The following is a 20,041-nucleotide window of genomic DNA, read 5'->3' as shown; positions in this document are numbered from 1 at the left end:
TCTCAGGGACCCAGAAAGTCCACCTCCCCCAACAGACTCAGAGGTGCCTGCTCCTGGTGCCTGGCCTCTCCCTGCTCCTGGTGCCCATTTCAATCTTGGAGGGAAGTTGAGGCCGAGCCCAGGCGATGTTGCAACTCAGCAGGGTGTGTGTATGCTTGGGGCAGTGCTGACACGCCAGCCCCCTGCTGCCTCAGCCCCCTTCAGTCTTCGGGCACTGACGAGCACAGGAGGGATGTTGAGGTAGGGGTGAGGGCAGCTCAACCCTGGTTTGCAGGCACCCCTTGACACAAACAACCTGGGCACCATGAAAAGCAACAGGAGGCGGACAGGTTCCTGGGCGGAAAGGGGTGGGTCACCAGTGAAGCCCCACCTTCAAGCTGGAGAAGGCCTGAAGCCTGGGGACTGGGTTGCCAGTCCTGCGGACCAGAATGCAAACTTACGGTGCTTTTTCCGGGCCCACCCACGGCCACCCCATGGAACAGTTAGCATGCACTTTCTCTCCTCTGAAGCCCATATAAAACCTGGACTCAGCCATACTCAAAAAGAGAAAACAGGACGACCAGCTGTGGAAAGGAGCTACCCACCTCAGGGTCTCCTCTCTGCTGAGAGCTGCTGAGAGCTGAGAAGACAACAGGACAACCTGCCTGTGGAGAGGAGCTACCCATTCTAGAGTTTCCTCTCTGCTGAGGGCTGAACACTTGGGACACCCTGGCTGCAGAGAGGAGCTACCCTCTGTGGGTCTTCTCTGAGCTGTTCTATTGCTCAAAAAAAGCTCCTCTTCATCCCACTCACCCTCCATTTGTCCGCGTACCTCAGTCTTCCTGGGCATAGGACAAGAACTCAGTGGGGCTGAAAGAGTTGTAACACAAACAGGGTTGAAAGAGGCCCCTTGCTCGCCATGTTGGCAGCACCAAGAAGGAGAGAAGAGCTGCGGTCTTTAGGGAGCCCAGACCTAGAAGCTCCCTGAGCCAGCGCTGTGACACTCTCTTTGGGGCTCTGAGGTTCCTGGCATCTCCAAGTTTCTGGGGGCCACCATGTTCCCCAGTGCCAGCCATGGAAGCTGCCTGTGGTATCCCTGGTCTAGCTGCAGCCTCACAGGGAGCCACCACCCATGCTGGTGCCTAGAGCTGCCAGCCCCTCCATAGCCAGCGTGCCGACTCCACGCTCGCTCACTCACACACCCCTTCCCACTCTGCTCACCCTTGGCAGGCATGGGATCCAGGCCGGTAGCGCAAGCCACATGTAGCTTGCCAGGCCGAGTGGGCCCAGAGGGGCCATGGGCAAAGGTGCCACTAGCCACAGGGGTTTCCGGCTGGCAAAGTGACACCTCAAGGGTCCCGTAACAATATGACTATCTAAAAATTGTATAAGTAAAATTTTAAAAGGAATTATTTGCCATAAACAAACAAAAGGTTAGAATCTCTAAATAAAGAATTCATACAAATTAATGAGATAAAATAACACTAACATAACAGAGATCAGGTCATACAACAGAATACTAAGAAGTTATTACAATTCTGTAAAACTCTGTCGATGAAGAAAAATTAAAATGTTCAGTTACAAAACCATATACAGGCTGGTCCCATTTCCATTTTTAAAAAATTTTGTTTATATGTGGATCAAAGGAATCTGGAAGGACAGAATGATAGTCTCAGAAGAGAAGAGAATTTGAATTTTTTTTTTTTTTTTTTTTTTTGAGACAGTCTTGCCCTGTTACCCAGGCTGGAGTGCAGTGGCATGATCTCAGCTCACTACAAGCTCCGCCTCCCAGGTTCACACATTCTCCTGCCTCAGCCTCCCCAGCAGCTGGGACTATAGGCGCACGACGCCATTCCTGGCTAATTTTTTTGTATTTTTAGTAGAGACGGGGTTTCACTGTGTTAGCCAGGATGGTCTCCATCTCCTGACTTCATGATCCGCCCACCTCGGCCTCCCAAAGTGTTGGAATTACAGGCATGAGCCACTGCGCCCAGCCGAGAATTTGAATGTTTTTAAAAAAAACCTATCTTTAAAAAAAAAATTACAGTAATGTACTGGCTTTTGTAAAAATTTTATAAAAAATTTCATTTTAGAAACATTTTATTCAAAATTTCATTTTAGAAAAAAATGAAAAAAGTTAAATGCTACAGAGAAAGACAATAACCAACCAGAATGAGTACTATACAAACATTCCTGTGTGCCTATTCTTCTGTTAGTTTATGCCACCTGATTTGTCATCTATCAACCATAAGGGCAGTGATGAGTTATAGTGCAATCGAATGTTTTCTTTCCATTCCAGAGCTCTACTGATTTCCATTCCCAAATTAATATCCTCTAGGATTCTGCCTTTTTATTGTCCTCCCAATTCATGGGCTGAAAGGCAGCAAACTCTCCTGGTTTGCCTTTCAATTACTACCATTATGAGGTAGTAATCAAACCCCCTAATCTGCTTGACTGATTTTGCTTTTCTTATTGCAATCTGGAAAGCCCTCTTCCTTCTCATTCAGGTTAGAGTCTACAATCCCTCATCTCAACAGTATTTAATAACCTCTTTGGACAGGACGTTTGCTATACCCCATTCTGGAGGAGATGCATACCTTGCCACCTGCCCTGAAGAATTTGAGTGCTACTTAAGAAAGTTAAACGGCAGGTCAACTTGTTACCAACTGGTATGAAAAACAAAAAGGGAGGAAAAAGAAAATTAAACCCCTGGGCCAGACACGGAGGCTCACACCTGTAATCCCAGCACTTTGGAAGGCCAAGGCAAGCGGATTGCCTGAGGTCAGGAGTTCAAGACCAGCCTGGCCAACATGGTGAAACCCCGTCTCTACTAAAAATACAAAAATCAGCCAGGGTGCCTGTAATCCCAGCTACTTGGGAGGCTGAGGCAGGAAAATCATTTGAACTTGAACCTGGGAGGCAGAGGTTGCAGTGAGCCAAGATTGCACCACTGCACTCAAGCCAGAGCAACAGGGTAAGACTCCGTCTCAAAAAAAAAAAAAAAAAAAAAAAAAAAATTAAACCCCTAATTATAGGATTAATTACAATAGTATCTGTAAATTGATGATCAACATCAACCTTCAATCAAGTCTAGAATGCTACCAGGTTTCTGTAGAGAACTTTCTCTCTCTTTACAAAAACAATTTCAAACATTCTCCATGATTGTCCAACTATGAAATCACCCAAACTTCCCTCTGCTCACAATAGGATATTTCCTGTCATTTTTTGTGGGAAAAAACCTAAAGCTATCATATGGAAGCTCCTTAAACTCTCCATTACTAAATCTACAAACTTTCTTCATCTACATCCATCTCAATCCATCTTTTTTATTTTCCCTTCTGTTCCTTCTCCCCTCTAAGGCCCATTTTAAATCCTATCCCCTCTCATCTTTCCCCAAAACCTGATATTCTTTATTGTCACTGATGTTCTGTCTGTATATTCAAAACACTCTTGGTGTTTGAATCACCTTCTTCGACTTACCGCATGTAAATCTCACTCCTCAGTCACTAATTTCAGAAAAGATTAAACTGGTTCTTGACACTTTATAAAGAAAAGAAATATGGGGAAAATGGCTTTTGAAACACAAGTCTGATCATGTTACCTTTCTGTTAAAGCTCATTTTGTGTGTGTGTGTGTGTGTGTGTGTGTGACAGAGTTTCGCTCTTGTTTCCCAGGCTGGAGTGCAATCACGCAGTCTCGGCTCTCTGCAACCTCCACTCCCGGGTTCAAGCAATTCTCCTGCCTCGGTCTCCTGAGTAGCTGGGATTACAGGCTTGCACCACCACGCCTGGCTAATTTTGTATTTTTAGTAAAGGGGCAGTTTCTCCATGTTGGTCAGGCTGGTCTTGAACTCCCGACCTCAGGTGATCCTCCCGCCTCGGCCTCCCAAAGTGCTGGGATTACAGGCATGAGCCACTGCGTCTGGCCACACTGCCTTTTTATGGTGCTAAGGGTACAAGGGGAGTTCATGACCCAGGAACACACACATACTCACAAACACCTGCCCCTCTGTAATGCTGGGAATTTTTGATAAAAATTCTGAAAAAAAGACTTTAAAACTATCATTCATCTTCTAATTTCCTTATAATATATCATTACAAAATAACAACTGAGACCACATATAATATTTAAAGTCAACAAAACTTTAGAATGAGCATCTGTTGGTGTTTTCATTGTTTATAAGCACTCTACCTTAAACATTCTAATATAGGATTCATTAAATAACTTTTTATTCATTAGGAAAGAAAGCTCTATAGTAAACCATCATGACTCCTCCTCGTACCTGGTGTGTAAGTAAAACGTTGAGACTGGCTTTTTTTCCTCTTGCCATTGCAAAGATAAAAGTGCACCTGCACTGCAGCTGTAACTGCTGGGTTATGATATGGAGGAACTTCAAGGACAATGTGAGCCTAAGGATGGAAAGCAAGATTGTGTTACACTCAGAACTAAAAATGAAATGCACCTGTTAAACACATCACAACTCATGAGTCTTAACTACAAGGCTCCAGCATAGATAATTCTGCACATCAGCTAGTCATATACATCATCTGGAAATTTACTATAGGGATACTTCAGTCTTGAAAGAGATTAAGACCTTTAATCAATAAAAGAGAAACTGCTTTTTACTCACCCAACTGGGTTTCTGGTTGTAGCAGAAGTAAAAAGTCTTACATACTACGTAGTAAGATGTTTTGCTCTACTGAATATTACATGTTACTATGTTGTTGTTGTTGTTGTTGTTGTTGTTTTTTGAGATGGAGTCTCGCTCTGTTGCCCAGGCTGGAGTGCAGTGGCATGATCTCGGCTTACTGCAAGCTCTGCCTCCCGGGTTCATGCCATTCTCCTGCCTCAGTCTCCCGAGCAGCTGCGACTACAGGCGCCCACTACCTTGCCCGACTAATTTTTTGTATTTTCAGTAGAGACAGGTTTTCACCATGTTAGCCAGGATGGTCTCCATCTGCTGACCTCATGATCCACCCGCCTCAGCCTCCCAAAGTGCTGGGATTACAGGCGTGAGCCACCGCACCCGGCCCTAGTTTAGATTTCTTTTCTTAAATTTTACATTCAAAATGTTCTAAACTGGAGCCAGGTACAATAGCTCACACCTGTAATCCCAGCACTTTGGGAGGCTAAGGCAGGCAGATCAGTTGAGGTCAGTAGTCTGAGACCAGCCTAGCCAACATGTTGAAACCCCATCTCTACTAAAAATACAAAAATTAGCTGGGCATGATGTTGCATGCCTGTAGTCCTAGCTACTCAGGAGTCTGAGGCAGGAGAATCACTTGAACTTGGGAGGCAGAGGTTGCAGTGAGCCGAGACTGCACCACTGCACTCCAGCCTGCATGACAGAGCTAGACTCCATCTAAAATAAATAAATAAAAATTAAAAAATTAAATAATCCAAAATGTTCTAAACTAGCATTAAACAAAACGTGTATCTACATCAAAAATAATTTTACAAAACCCAAGGTGAAAATCTTTAGCCCCAAACCAAATGCAATCCTCAACCTAAATTGCTCCAGATCTTTGGAAAGCACTGTAGGAAGTGGTATTCCCTAGCCCAGAAAATACTCTGTCTCCATTCCAACCACGATAACAAGACCAAAACTTTCAATGTAGAATCCTAGAAGGCTTAACTAAATAGCTGAAGGGTTAGAAATAGTGTGTTAAGTATACAATTCCCTAAGGACTTTCTTGCTCCTATCTTTTACCTACTACATATGTTCTTTCTCTTTTTTATTTCTCCATGAAGGCCTATACATATGTTCTTTATTGAATTTGTTTTTATTCCTAAATGAGTTCAGAGAAATTAATGATAATTTCAATAAGAACCTTCTGATGGTCTTTCATTTCTAGTTTCTCTCCCCTGTATGCAATAGGGAGAAAACAAGATACTAACTGGCTACCTTTTCTAAATTTTAATTTAATTTGCTTTAATACTAGGTAAGTATTTTACTTCCAAACCTCGAGAAATTGTTTTTGCAGCTGGAAACCATCATTCTTAGCAAACTATCACAAGAACAGAAAACCAAACACCGCATGTTCTCACTCATAGGTGGGAACTGAACAATGAGATCACTTGGACTCGGGAAGGGGAACATCATCTCTAGAAATTTTACTTTTTTAGACAGGGTCTCACTCTGTCACCCAGGCTGGAGTGCAGTGGCATGATCATGGCTTACTGCAGCCTTGATCTCCCAGGCTCAGGTGATCCTCCCACGTCAGCCTCCCAAGTGGCCGGGACTACAGGTGCATGTCACCACACATGGCTTATTTTTTGTAGACACAGGGTTGCTCAGGCTTGTCTTGAACTCCTGGGCTCAAACAATCCTCCTGCCTCAGCCTCCCAAAGTGCTGGGATTATAGGCATGAGCCTCATGCCCGGCCTAATTTTACTTTTTTATTAATCAATATACAAAAGAGTCATCCATACCATAAAGCAGCATTATTCAATTTTCTATTCAGTGTCTTAAATATTTCTTAAGAATTAAGGTGGGCCGGGCGCGGTGGCTCAAGCTTGTAATCCCAGCACTTTGGGAGGCTGAGACGGGCGGATCACGAGGTCAGGAGATCGAGACCATCCTGGCTAACACGATGAAACTCCGTCTCTACTAAAAAATACAAAAAAACTAGCAGGGCGAGGTGGCGGGCGCCTGTAGTCCCAGCTACTCAGGAGGCTGAGGCAGGAGAATGGCGTGAACCCGGGAGGCGGAGCTCGCAGTGAGCTGAGATCGCGCCATTGCACTCCAGACTGGGCGATAAAGTGACACTCCGTCTCAAAAAAAAAAAAGAATTAAGGTGAATTTCTTACCCCTTGACATTTTTCCCTGATTATCTTCCCTTCTACCTCCCAATGAGGTCGTCCATCTATTGAAAGAAAGAGTTTATAGTTAAAAGAAATTCATATCAGAAAGCATACAGACAAAATCTAATGCATGTAGTATCACAAATTTATTAGCAAAGGGGATCTTTTTTCCACTGACTTCCATTATGAAAATAAAATGTAAATGCATACAAATGGGGAAAAAATAAGGAGAAAGATCATGGGCTGCCCAGGTTAGCAGATCCCACAGAGTTCATTCTAACCATCTACCCAAGTGATGTTTAAAAGCCCTCTGAGAACACCCCCATCAAGTGGTGGCCAACTTTTGCTTGTGTAACTAAAATGATAGGAAACTCACTTCCTCACCAGGTAACTCTTTCCATCTTGGATAATAATTGCTGCTAGAAAGTTCCTCATGATAAATGAAATGTCTCTTTATGGTATCCAACAACTAGTCTAAATATTATTCCTTGCTGTCACAAAATAAAATCTTGATTGCTTCTCTGTGAGATTATATTTCAGATGTTGAAAAGCTGTTATATCTGCTTGTGTCTCCTCTCCTACTGGCTAGCATCCCCAGTTCTGTGCCTATTCCTTACATAATATTTTAGACTTCATGGTCTCTGGTTAAATATGCTCCTCCAAATTCACAAGGCCCAGGACTGAATAGCCTACGTGAGAAATGACCAAGTGTGGTACAGAATGACTGAGGCTCTAACCACTGTACATGGAAATGCTGTGTCTTTGTTAATGAAAGCTTTCTTGAGGTGCGGGGGGGAAGTTTTCTTGGGAGCACCATATGCTGATTCTCACACTAAGTATATGACCAAGTGTCTATACATTTCCTACTGCCATGTTCCCACACTGTGCACTTATGCAGCTGAGTTGTTTTTTTTCTCCCAACCATTTGGAATATTACTTACTCCCAGCAGGGAGACTTCATTTTGTTGGATCCCTTGACTTGCCAAAATATTTTTTAGATACTGATGGTCCTAAAAAATGTTTCCTAGGCTTTCCAGATTTCTGTCACCTGAAGATTTGGCCAACACATTTTCTGTCTCTTCATCCCAAGTGAACTACTCATTTGGAGACAGCCTTATCTGCTATTAAAGCTCTCCAACTGATGTACAATTATTCCAAAGCATTTTGTGTGTGTGTGTCATGGGCATTCACTCAGTGACTAAGCCACACACAGCTTGCAGCACTTCTTCATCTGGTCTGCGAAGTTATCGTGAGAGATTTCATCAAATGCTTTCCAGGTTGTAACCATCACTTTCCAGTCCAGTAATTAGAAAGTGGCTACTTCTGCTGCACAAGAGATACTACAGGCAAGTGCTACACCTACTTAGAATTATAGCTCAGTTCAGCAATCATTTGCTGGATCCTTATGTGCCACTTTGTGTTACTGACATAACTGAGACAGGATGCTCTGCCTTCAGCCTGTGGATGAAAGGCAAATGCAAACAGTTCATTATAATAAAATGTGTTGGGTACAATAATTAATAAAGGTACACTCTGGATAAACCAAGAACACAGGGATCAGGGTCTTTAACCTAATCTTGGGGAGGGGTAGTGAGACAAGGAAGGCTTCCTGGAAGAGCTCTTGAACTGAGACTTAACATGAGAAAGAACTCATATGAGGAAAGGGTAAATTATAGACAGAAGAGACAGCATGAGCAAAGACAAGATGACAAGAACTCCTAAGATACAGAGACTTACAAGTAGCTGTGATGTTGTATAAAGTATGAGGCAAGGATCAGTAAGAAAGAGGGTTGGAAAGACTGGCAGCAGATTACGGCCTGAATGCCATAATAAGGAGCCTAGAAAATGAAGGGGATTGCTGAAGGTGCTTTTAAAATGGGAGTTACATGTTTACAACTGCAATCTCCTCTAAAGCCAGTAACTGTCACCATTTAACATGATTCAACTTCAATCAAAAGTTCTTAAATGTGAAGCTCTGGGTCAAATAAATGAATTCAATAATACCTATTAATTGTATTCAGGCACAGATGAATTTTTAGAGTGGAAAGGAAGGGACGGCTCTGAGACACCGTCTCTTTCTCATGCTCCTTATTCACGTAAAACGTGACACCTACAGAAAGACACTCCTTGATGACTTGATAAAAACAGTTCACAATTCAGTCTCTATCACTCTACCCTCTTACTTCATACAGTTTTACCTGGAATAATCTTGTTCATTTATTTGTTTATAAGTGCTTTCCCACTAGAATGTAAGCTCTATCAGAGCACGCAACCTGAAGGTTGTATTCAACATTATATCCCCAATGTCTAGACTAGTGTCTATATCACATAGCAATGCTTCATAAATAATTGATGAATTAATAAATGATGAAACAGAACTGATGTTTTTTGAAGACAGGCAGGGTATGGGTCAGGGTTGAAGGGAAATGAATTTTAAAGGAGAAGAAGACAGCCACATACTTTCCAGCTCAAAGAGAAGATGCTATTATTAATCAAGTTAAGAAACCCAGAGAGATAAACTAGTTTGTGAAGTCAGGTATGTTTTCATATTTTAAGTCTCAGTGAGACATTTATAAAGCAATATCTAGTGGGTACTTTAAATTTCAGGTTAAAATTTAAGAGAAACATGTTGCTACAGAGAGAGATTTGGGAGCTAATAAAATTTATCAAAAAGAAGAAAGATAATGAGAAGAAACATTAATATAAAACCTTAGAAAATATCTATATTTAAGAGCCAGAAAAATTCACATAAAAAGACGAACAAGAATAAAGATGTGTGAGAACCAGATAACAACAAAGTCAAGAGGGAAAAGTGTTAAGAAGGAGAGGAAGTAGCTGGCTGTCAAATTTTTAGGCGATTATGATTTCAATGAAGTGAAAGACAAAAGATTAAAGAGTAGCAGGTAAGGAAATGAAAGCAAATGACACTACTTTTTTGAGAGGGTGGATGCTAAGCGATAGAGAAATGAAACAAAAGCTTAAGAGGATGACAGATTTAAGAGAAAGGGAATGTTTAGGATGAGAAGACAGAAACATAATTAAACTCCAAAAAGAAGGATCCAGTAGAAAAAGATAGAGAAATTATAAAAGAGAGGTGATGGGGACACAGTATAGCCTTTAATACTTAAGTTTTAAAAAGATAAAAGAATGAAAACTGATATTAAAATTTTAATTAAGAAAAAACATAATAAACAAAAAAAAGTGAAAAGAAGTTAAATACAGAAATCAGTGAAACAGAAAGGCACACTGAAAGGTTTGATAAAGCCAAGAACTATGGAAAGACTGGTTAAAAATCCAGAAATGGCATAAATAAATAGCAGGAATAAAAGAATGGGGGATATAACTCCAGATGCAAAAAGAGAATACTGTGAGCTAATTAATATCAACATATTTGAAAACGTAGGGGAAAGGAATAAAGTCCTAGAAAAATATATATGACCAGGCGGGCACAAAGGCTCACACCTGTAATCTGAGCACTTTGGGAGGCCAAGATGGGCGCATCACCTGAGATCAGGAGTTCGAGACCAACCTGGCCAACATGATGAAACCCCATCTCTACTAAAAAGACACAAAAGTTAGATGGGCATGGTAGCGGGCACCTGTAATCCCAGCTACTTGGCAGACAGAGGCAGGAGAATCACTTGAACCCGGGAGGCAGAGGTTGCAGTGAGCCAAGACTGCACCACGGCACTGCAGCCTGGGAAACATGAGTGAAACTCTGTATCAAAATTAAGAAAGAAAAGAAAGAAAGATATACATGACCAGAACAAACTCAGGAAGAAACAAATCTGACTAGTCCTGCAACCACGAATAGAAATATATCACAAGCTAATGGCTCCCCACAAAGACAGTTCCCTGTCCAGAAGGTTTTGGAGGTGAGCTCTGTCACATGTGCAAGGGAATATGAGAGTACCCAACACAAATGCTGTTAAGGAATGGGAAAAGATGAGGCACTTCCCCCAATTCACTCTGCTATCCAGAATATATAAAGAATTCCTTAAGTCACTAAGAAAATGAAAAATGATCCAATGGAGAAAATAGGCAAGGACACAGTTATTGCACAGCAAATGAATATGAATGGTCCATAACAACCTCAATAGCTATCAGGGAAATTCAAACCCAAACTTCAAGATACCATTTCACCCCTTCTGGATTAACAAAATTTAAGAATATTAATATTCTTGCCTATGTTTACCAGGTACAGCAGTGTCAAAAACTGGACAATATCCAAATATCTAGTAAGAGAAACGATAATAAACTGTGGTACATTCATACAATGAAAAACTTTATAGTAGTGAAAGGTCTTCAGTTACATGGATCAGTCTTAAAACATTAAGACCTCTGAAAATACAATTTTTCAAGAATACAGGCAATATTGTACAAAGCCTAAAAACAGGGGGGAAAAAAAAAAGATGTGAGCATTTACGTTGTTTCCACTTTTTGGGCACCTGTAATCCCAGCAACTCGGGAGGCTGAGGCAGGAGAATCGCTTGAACGTGGGAGAAGGAGGCTGCAGTGAGCTGAGAAAGTCCCACTGCACTCCAGCCTGGGTGACAGAGTGAGGCTCCATTTCAAAAAAAAGAAAAGCAAGGGTCGATTTGGGTGGCGGTTCCATTTGAGAAGGGGGACCCAGAGGCCTTCAAAGGTAAATGTATTTCTTAAACTTGGCAGTAGGTTTAAGTATTTGTTATATTACTCTTATAAAAATAGTGTTTCATGACTGGCACGTAGATCTTAGCACTTTGGGAGGGTGTGGGCAGATCACTCGAGGTCAAGAGTTCAAGAACCAGGCTGGTCAACATGGCAAAACCCCATGTCTACCAAAAATACAAAAATTAGCCAGGTGTGGTGGCACATGCCTGTAATCCCAGCTACTCAGGAGACTGAGGCAGGAGAATCGCTTTAACCTAGGAGGCGGAGGTTGCAGTCAGCCAAGATTGTGCCATTGCATTCCAGCCTAGGTGACAGAACAAGTCACTGTCTCAAAAAAAAAAGTCTTTCATAAGCTCTAAATGTTTTTAAAACTGAGAGGAAATAACTGACGTAAAAGTGTTTTAAATATGCACAAGAAAGAATAAAATCAAGGCCGGGCATGGTGGCTCACGCCTGTAATCCCAGCACTTTGGGAGGCCAAGATGGGCGGATCACGAGGTCAGGACATTGAGACCAGCCTGGCTAACACGGTGAAACCCCGTCTCTACTAAAAATACAAAAAATTGGCCGGGCCGTGGTGGTGGGCACCTGTAGTCCCAGCTACTTGGGAGACTGAGGCAGGAGAATGGCGTGAACCCAGGAGGCGGAGCTTGCGGTGAGCCGAGATCGTGCCACTGCACTGCAAGCCTGGGAAAGAGCAAGACTCCCTCTCAAAAAAAAAAGAAAAAATCAAACACCCTGATAAATATTGAATTCTTCTACTTTAAAAATAATTGAGGTATAATTCAAATACTACAAAATTTATCCTTTTAAAGTATACAACTCAGAGGGTTGGGGGATATTCACAGAGCAGTACAATCATCACCACTAATTCCAGAACATTTCCATCACTCCAAAAGGAAACCCAGTTCCCATCAGCGGTCACTCACCACTAACAACTTCCTCCAACCACTGGTAACCAGTAATCTACTTTTGGTTTCTGGATTGCCTATACTGGACATTTGATATAAATGGGGTCATATACTATGTGTCCTTTTGTGCTAGCTTCCTTCTCTGAGTCTATTTTCAGGGTTTATCCATGCTGTAGCATGTATGAGTACTTCATTAATTTTTATGACTAAATAATATTCCACTGTGTGGATATATCACATTTTGTTTACCCATTTATCGGTTGGTGAGCATTTAGGTTGTTTACATTTTTTTTGGCAATTATAAATAAAGTTGCTATAAATACTTGTCTGTAAGTTCATGTATGGACATGTATTTCTAACCCTTTCAAGTATATACCTAGGAGTAGAGTTGCTGGGGGAATTCTACTTTTCAGACATCTTAAATTACTATTATTATATTATTATTTAGAAACAAGGTTTCACTTTGTTGCCCAGGCTGAGGAGTGAAGTGGCACAATCAGAGCTCACTGTAACCTAGAACTTCTGGGCTCAAGTGATCCTCCTGCCTCAGCCTGAGTAGCTGGAACTATAGGCATGTGCCACCATGCCCAGCTCCTTAAAGATAATTTAACATTTATATGAAAATTTAATAAATATTTGGTTTAAAATAGACTCTAGTGCAAAATGACACCCATAGCTTTATGAAAACTACTTTGTAATTTTTGTTACTGAAACATCTAAATAATTTATTTTACCCTTTGCCCCTTAGTTTGAAGTCAATCAACTCATATATTACTTACCTTGTCCTTTTTCAAGAAAAATGATTTTGGATTCTGGAAGAAAATTAGATCCAGTCACAATCATTTCATGACCTCCATTTACAGAACAACTGTTGATACTGTACTTCTCAATATGAGGAAGTTCTTGAGCAGACCGCTGGGCTGTTTTGAATTTTTTTAAAGAGTTGAGAAAAAACAAAATATTAGTTAAAAATCTTTCATACACAAATGACAAACTCAAGCCACAAAAAGAAAATAAAGAGAAGCAAATTTTGGGATTAATTCATTCAGACTTTTAAAATTCAAGACAATGGTAACACAACACACTAAAAGAACTAAGTTGTTTATAAAACAAAATAGATATATTAATGTGATTTCTAAGTATATTTATTTATTTAAGACAGGGTCTCACTCTGTTGCCCAAACTGGAGCACGGTGACGTGATCATAGCTCCCTGCAGCCTCCAATTCCTGGGCTCAAGTGATGCTCCCATCTCAGCCTCCCAAGTAGCTAGGATTACAGATGCACGCCACTGTGCCCAGCCAATTTTTTTTTTTTTTTAAACAGCAACATGGTCTCACTTTGTTGCCCAGCCTGGTCTCAAACTCCTGGCTTCAAACAGTCCTCCTGCCTTGGCCTCCCAAAGTGCTGGCATTATAGGCCTGAGCCACCACACCCAGCCAATTATTTTCTTAGACTACAACTATAAAGAAACTAATAAAACTTCATTAATATCTTCAACTTCATACTGACTCCAACACATTTACCTCATCTGCTTTTCTCTTTTTTGCTTAAATGTTTAATATGTTTCTTCCATGCAACAACTATCCATTAAAATCTATAAATCTAATTATAAAAAGTATGTTAAGTTCAAAGATGTAAAATTATATTGCATGCAATGAAGAGAAGACAAGTTCTAGGGAACTACTAGCGGACAAACACCAAGTAAGCCTTTCTTTTTAAATTCATTTTTAAAATTTTATTTATTTATTTTTTGAGACGGAGTCTCGCTCTCTCGCCCAGGCTGGAGTGCAGTGGCGCAATCTCAGCTCATGGCAACCTCTGCCTCCGGAGTTCAAGCGAATCTCCTGCCTCAGTCTCCTGAGTAGCTGGCATAACAGGCACGTGCCACCATGCCCAGCTAATTTTTGTATTTTTAGTAGAGACGGGGTTTCACCATGTTGGTCAGGCTGGTCTCAAACTCCTGGCCTCAGGTGATCTGCCCACCTCAGCCTCCCAAAGTGCTGGGATTACAGGCGTGAGCCACTGCGCCCAGCCTGTATTTTTATTTTTTTAGAGACAGAGTCTTGCTCTGCTGCCCAGGTTATTTATTGCCCAGTGTAGCATGATCACAGTTTACCGAAGCATCAAACTCCTGGGCTCAAGTAATCCTCTCACCTCAGCCTCCCAAGTAGCCAGGACTACAAGCATGTGCCATCGTGCCTAGCCGATTTTTAAATTTTTATTTTTGTAGAGACAGGGTCTCACTTTGTTGCCCAAGCTGTTCTCGAATTCCTGGGCTCAAGTGATCCTCCCATGTTGGCCTCCCAAAGTGCTGGGATTACAGGTGTGAGCCAGTGTGTCCAGCTATTTACAATATCAACTTTTATAAACAGCATTTATGGTGCCACCTTTCTCTGATAATGACTGGTTCCAAGTTGCTACATTTTCTGGAGATCCTATTTCTGGCATTTCTTTCTTTCTTTTTTTTTTTTTGAGACAGAGTCTCGCTCTGTCGCCCAGGCTGGAGTGCAGTGGCCAGATCTCAGTTCACTGCAAGCTCCGCCTCCCGGGTTTACGCCATTCTCCTGCCTCAGCCTCCCAAGTAGCTGGGACTACAGGCGCCTGCCACCTTGCCCTGCTAGTTTTTTTGTATTTTTTAGTAGAGACGGGGTTTCACCGTGTTAGCCAGGATGGTCTCGATCTCCTGACCTCGTGATCCGCCCGTCTCAGCCTCCCAAAGTGCTGGGATTACAGGCTTGAGCCACCGCACCCGGCCCATTTCTTTCTTTTAATTGCTTGAGTTTCAAATTGTAGATTATACTTATTTTCATTGTGTAGGTTCTCTAACGGTTGTTTTTGTTTGTTAGATTTCAGAAAGGGTCATCCGCTGTCACCCAGGATGAAGTGCAGTGGCGTGATCACAGCTCTGCCACCTCAATCTTTTGTGCTCAAGTGATCCTCAGATTTCACCCTCCCTAGGAGCTGGGACTACAGGAATGCATTACCACACACAACTAAAAAAAAATTTTTTTTGTAGAGACAGGGTCTTATTATGTTACTCAGGCTGGCTCAACTCCTGGGCTCAAGCTGTCCTTCTGGACATAAGCAGTACTCCTGCCTATGCCTCCCAAAGAGTTGGGATTACAGGTGTGAGTTGGCACACCTGGCCTCTAATGGTTTCTCCTTGCCAACTACCTAGATACCTAGGTTTCTCTCTGAATTAAAACAAAATTTAAAAGTGTTGATTATATCTCTTCACATTTGGAAAACAGGTCCACTTTTATTCCTAGTATGTGGGTGGGAAAACTGGTGGGTTTGAAGATCAGCTGTGTTTTGTTTGGCTAGCAGAGTATTTTAAGGACATTTAAAAATCAATGCCGTTAGGAAATCATCCATTCCCAGGTCACAACAGCTCTCAACTACTTAATACCTAGTCACAAAAGTACATAAATTGGGACCCCAGCCCCATTCAAAGAGAGTATTGTAATCAATTATTTCATAGAAGATGCCTATGCAGACCAGGCGTGGTGGCTCACACCTGTAATCCCAGCACTTTGGGAGGCCGAGGCAGGCAGATCACCAGGTCAGGAGTTCGTGACCAGTCTGACCAACATGGTGAAAACCCGTCTCTACTAAAAATACAAAAATTAGCCAGGCGTGGTGGTGCGTGCCTGTAATCCCAGCTACTCTGGAGGCTGAAGCAGAAGAATCGCTTGAACTCCGGAGGCGGAGGTTGCAGTGAGCCAAGAGATCACGCCACTGCACTCCACCCCTGGGCGAAAGAGTGAGACTCCATCTCAAAAAAAAAAAAAAAAGAAAAGAAAAGAAAAGAAAAAGATGTGTATGCAGCCAGGCGCAGTGGCTCATGCCTGTAATCCCAGCACTTTGGAAGGCAGAGGCAAGTGGATCACCTGAGGTCAGGAGTTTGAGACCAGTCTGGCCAATATGGTGAAACCCCATCTTCACTTAAAAATAAAACAATTAGTCGGGCGCGGTGGTGCATGCCTGTAATCCCAGCTATTTGGGAGGCTGAGGCAGGAGAATCTCTTGAACCTGGAAGGCAGAGATTGTAGCAAGCCAAGATCATGCCATTGCACTCCAGCCTGGGCAATAGAGTGAGACTCTGTCTCTAGAAAAAAAAAAAGAAAAGAAAAAAAAGATAGGTATGGGATTTAGGATTAACTATTACTTGGGATGTACCAAGCACCAACCTAGATCTCAGAAAATACTCATGTCTCTACTGTTCTAAATAGGTCATGGAGAAGGGGCCTGAAAACAAACACTGATTACAGGTACATTCTAAGTAACAGCAAAAGTGTGTTCAGGCTGGTTGTGTTGGCTCACACCTGTAATCCCAGCACTTTAGGAGGCCAAGGCCAGCAGATTATCTGAGGTCAGGAGTTCAAGACCAACCTGGCCAACATGGTGAAACCCCATCTCTACTGAAAAATACAAAAATTAGCCAGGCGTAGTGGCAGGCACCTGCAATCACAGCTACTCGGAAGGTTGAGGCAGGGTGAATTGTTTGAACCCACGAGGCGGAGGCTGCAGTGAGCTGAGATTGTGCCACGATACTCTAGCCTGGGTGACAGAGCAAATCTCCATCTCAAAAGAAAATAAAAATCTGTTCAACAGATGGCATAAACATGCCAAAAAACTACTCGTGTGGTGAAGATATTTTTGAAGAATATTTATTATTTAATAACATTTAAATAATACTTAATATTTAATAAAAGAAAATGTCTATGATAGTATAAGTGAAAACTGCAAAACAAGATATAAAACTGTATCAGATAAGGCCAATTAAAAAACATTGTGTGTGTATGTGTATTTATAAAAAGACATACAAATACAATAAAAGAAAATCCAGGCTGGGCCTAGTGGGATTACGCCTGTAATCCCAACCCTTTGGAAGGCTGAGGTGGGCAGATTACTTGAAGTCAGGAGTTCAAGACCAGCGTGACCAACATAGTAAAACCCCATCTCTACTAAAAATACAAAAATCAGCTGTGTGTGGTGGCCGGTAATCCCAGCTACTTGGGAGGCTGAGGCACAAGAATTACTTAAACCTGGGAGGCAGAGGTTGCAGTCAGCTGAGATTGCGCCACTGCACTCCAGCCTGGATCACACAGGGAGACTCCATCTCAAAAAAAAAAAAAAAAAAAGAGCCAGAAAAGGTTAATACTGACTATATAAAAATAGTAATATTACAAAATTATTTAATATTATACTATTCTTTGTACCATTTTGAGTTTTCTCTTTTTTTTTTTTTTGAGACGGAATCTCATTCTGTTGCAGGGTGGAGTACAATGGCATGATCTCAGCTCATAGCAACCTCTGCCTCCCAGATTCAAGCGATTCCTCTGCCTCAGCCTCCCGAGTAGCTGGGACTACAGGCACATGTCACCACGCCCATTTAAGTTTTGCATTTTTAGTATAGATGGGGTTTCACCGTGTTGGCCAGGATGGTCTTGATCTCTTGACCTCGTGATCTGCCCAACTTGGCCTCCCAAAGTGCTGGGATTACAGGCGTCACACCATGCCCAGCCCCATTTTGCATTTTCTATATTCTCAATAATCACATGCTAATTTTATTTTTATTTTTTATTATTTATTTTTGAGATGGAGTCTCACTCTGTCGCCCAGGCTGGAGTGCAGTGGTGCTCCTAGAATTTCTCTACATCCCACTTTTCTCCCCACTCCATCCATTTCCTTTCTTGTTTTTTGAGATGGAGTTTCGCTCTTGTTGCCCAATCTGTAGTGCAATGGCGTGATCTCGGCTCACTGCAACCTCCGCCTCCCGGGTTCAAGTGATTCTCCTCTCTCAGCCTCTGGAGTAGCTGGGATTACAGGCATGTGCCACCACGCCCAGCTAATTTTTGTATTTTTAGTAGAGATGGGGTTTCACCATGTTGGCCAGGCTGGTCTCGAACTCCTGACCTCAGGTGATCCACCCACCTTGGCCTCCCAAAGTACTGGGACTACAGTCATGAGCCACAGCGACTGGCCAATTTTATTTTTAAAAAAAGAAAAAAAAAAAAAAGAATTGTTTTAGCGTAACTTCATCTTAAACACTCAAACTACTCTATGAACTTAATTTATATTACTTTGCCAGCCCGGCATGGTGGCTCATACCTGTAATCCCAGCACTTTGAAAGGCCAAGGTGGGCAGATTACTTAAGTCCAGGAGTTCAAGATCAACCTGGGCAACATGGGGAAAAGTGCAAAACTTAGTCAGTTGTGGTGGCTTGTGCCTGCAGTCCCAGCTACTTGGGAGGCTGAGGTGGGAGGACTGCTTGAGCCTGGGAGGCAAAGGCTGCAGTGAACCGAGATCATGCCATTGCACTCCAGCCTGGGCAAAAGAGTGAGACCCTGTCTCAAATAAATGAATGAATAACTTTGCTTTAAAAATAGAGTGATCTATGCTTACATGGGCATAGAACACTCTGGCAGGATAATTAAGAAGCTGGCAATGGTAGCTGTTTCTAAGAAAGAGAACTGGTTGACTTGGAAATTTATCTTGTACCCTATATTTTTGAATTTTGTAGCATATACCTATATTAGCCATTAAAAAGTTAATATAGGCTGAAAGTGGTAGCTCATGCCTATAATCCCAGAAATTTGGGAGGCTGAGATGGGAGGATGACTTGTGCTCAGGATTTCAAGACCAGTTTGAGAAACGCAGTGAGACCCTATCTATACAAAGAATACTTTTAATTTTAAAAATACAAAAATTAGTTCTACAGCTAATTCACCACAGATTTACTCAGTGATTCCCACAGTCAACTGGCAAATGATAAAGTATCACTCCAATTCAGCAAACAGCAAAAGAAGGCATAAAAGATTTTATAGCAGATGTGGCCCCAAATTAAGAATACAGGGCTAGGTCCGGTGGCTCACACCTGTAATCTCAGCACTTTGGGAGGGCAAGGTGGGCAAATCACGAAGTCAGGAGTTCAAGACCAGCCTGGCCAATATGGTGAAACCCCATCTCTACTAAAAATACAAAAATTAGCTGAGCGTGGTGGCACACGCCTGTAATCTCAACTACTCAGGAGACTGAGGCAGGAGAATCGCTTGAACACGGGAGGTAGAAGTTGCAGTGAGCCGAGATCGTGCCATTGCACTCAAGCCTGGTTGAAAGAGTGAGGCTCTGTCTAAAAAAAAAATAATAATAATAATAATGAAAGAATACAAGCTGGGTGCAGTGGCTCATACCTGTAATCCCAGAATTTTGGGAGGCTGAGGTGGGCAGATTACTTCAGGTCATAAGCTCAAGACCAGCCTGGCCAACATGGTGAAACCCCATCTCTACTAAAAACACAAAAATTTGCCGGGTACGGTGGCATGCCCCTGTAGTCTCAGCTACTCAGGAGGCTGAGGCGGGAGAAACGCTTGAACCCTGGAGGTGGAGGATGCAGTGAGCTGAGATTGCACCACCACATTCCAGGCTAGGCAAGAGAGTGAGACTCCATCTCGAAAAAAACCCAACCCCCTCACCCCAAAAAAAGAATACATGTGTTTGGCCAAGCGCGGTGGCTCACGCCTGTAATCCCTGCACATTGGGAGGCCGAGGCAGGTGGATCACCTGAGGTCAGGATTTCCAGACCAGCCTGGCCAACATGACGAAACTCTGTCTCTACTAAAAATACAAAAACTTAGCCAGATGTGGTGGTGGGTGCTTGTAATCCCAGCTACTTGGGAGGCTGAGGC

At 42.3% G+C, this 20,041-nt stretch overlaps 1 protein-coding gene across 6 annotated transcripts in view; it reads right to left on the bottom strand.

The window, feature by feature from the left end:
• The window catches only part of LOC105491383 (nuclear factor of activated T cells 3), a 153,729-nt gene that overhangs the window by 40,863 nt on the left and 92,825 nt on the right, over positions 1-20,041 (bottom strand). For all 6 annotated transcript variants that reach the window (XM_011757742.3, XM_011757744.2, XM_011757741.3 and 3 more), the window contains 3 exons: positions 13,127-13,267; positions 6,790-6,845; positions 4,262-4,388 (listed from right to left, as the gene is read on the bottom strand). In XM_011757742.3, the coding sequence (XP_011756044.1) occupies positions 4,262-4,388; positions 6,790-6,845; positions 13,127-13,267 (324 nt within the window). The remainder of the gene's footprint in view (positions 1-4,261; positions 4,389-6,789; positions 6,846-13,126; positions 13,268-20,041) is intronic.

The sequence above is a fragment of the Macaca nemestrina genome, chromosome 18 (genome assembly GCF_043159975.1).
Source record: "Macaca nemestrina isolate mMacNem1 chromosome 18, mMacNem.hap1, whole genome shotgun sequence".
In the NCBI taxonomy this organism is placed as follows: Eukaryota; Metazoa; Chordata; class Mammalia; order Primates; family Cercopithecidae; genus Macaca; species Macaca nemestrina.
The sequence above is the reverse complement of the archived record's forward strand: the minus strand, read 5'-3'. Positions and strand labels throughout refer to the sequence as shown.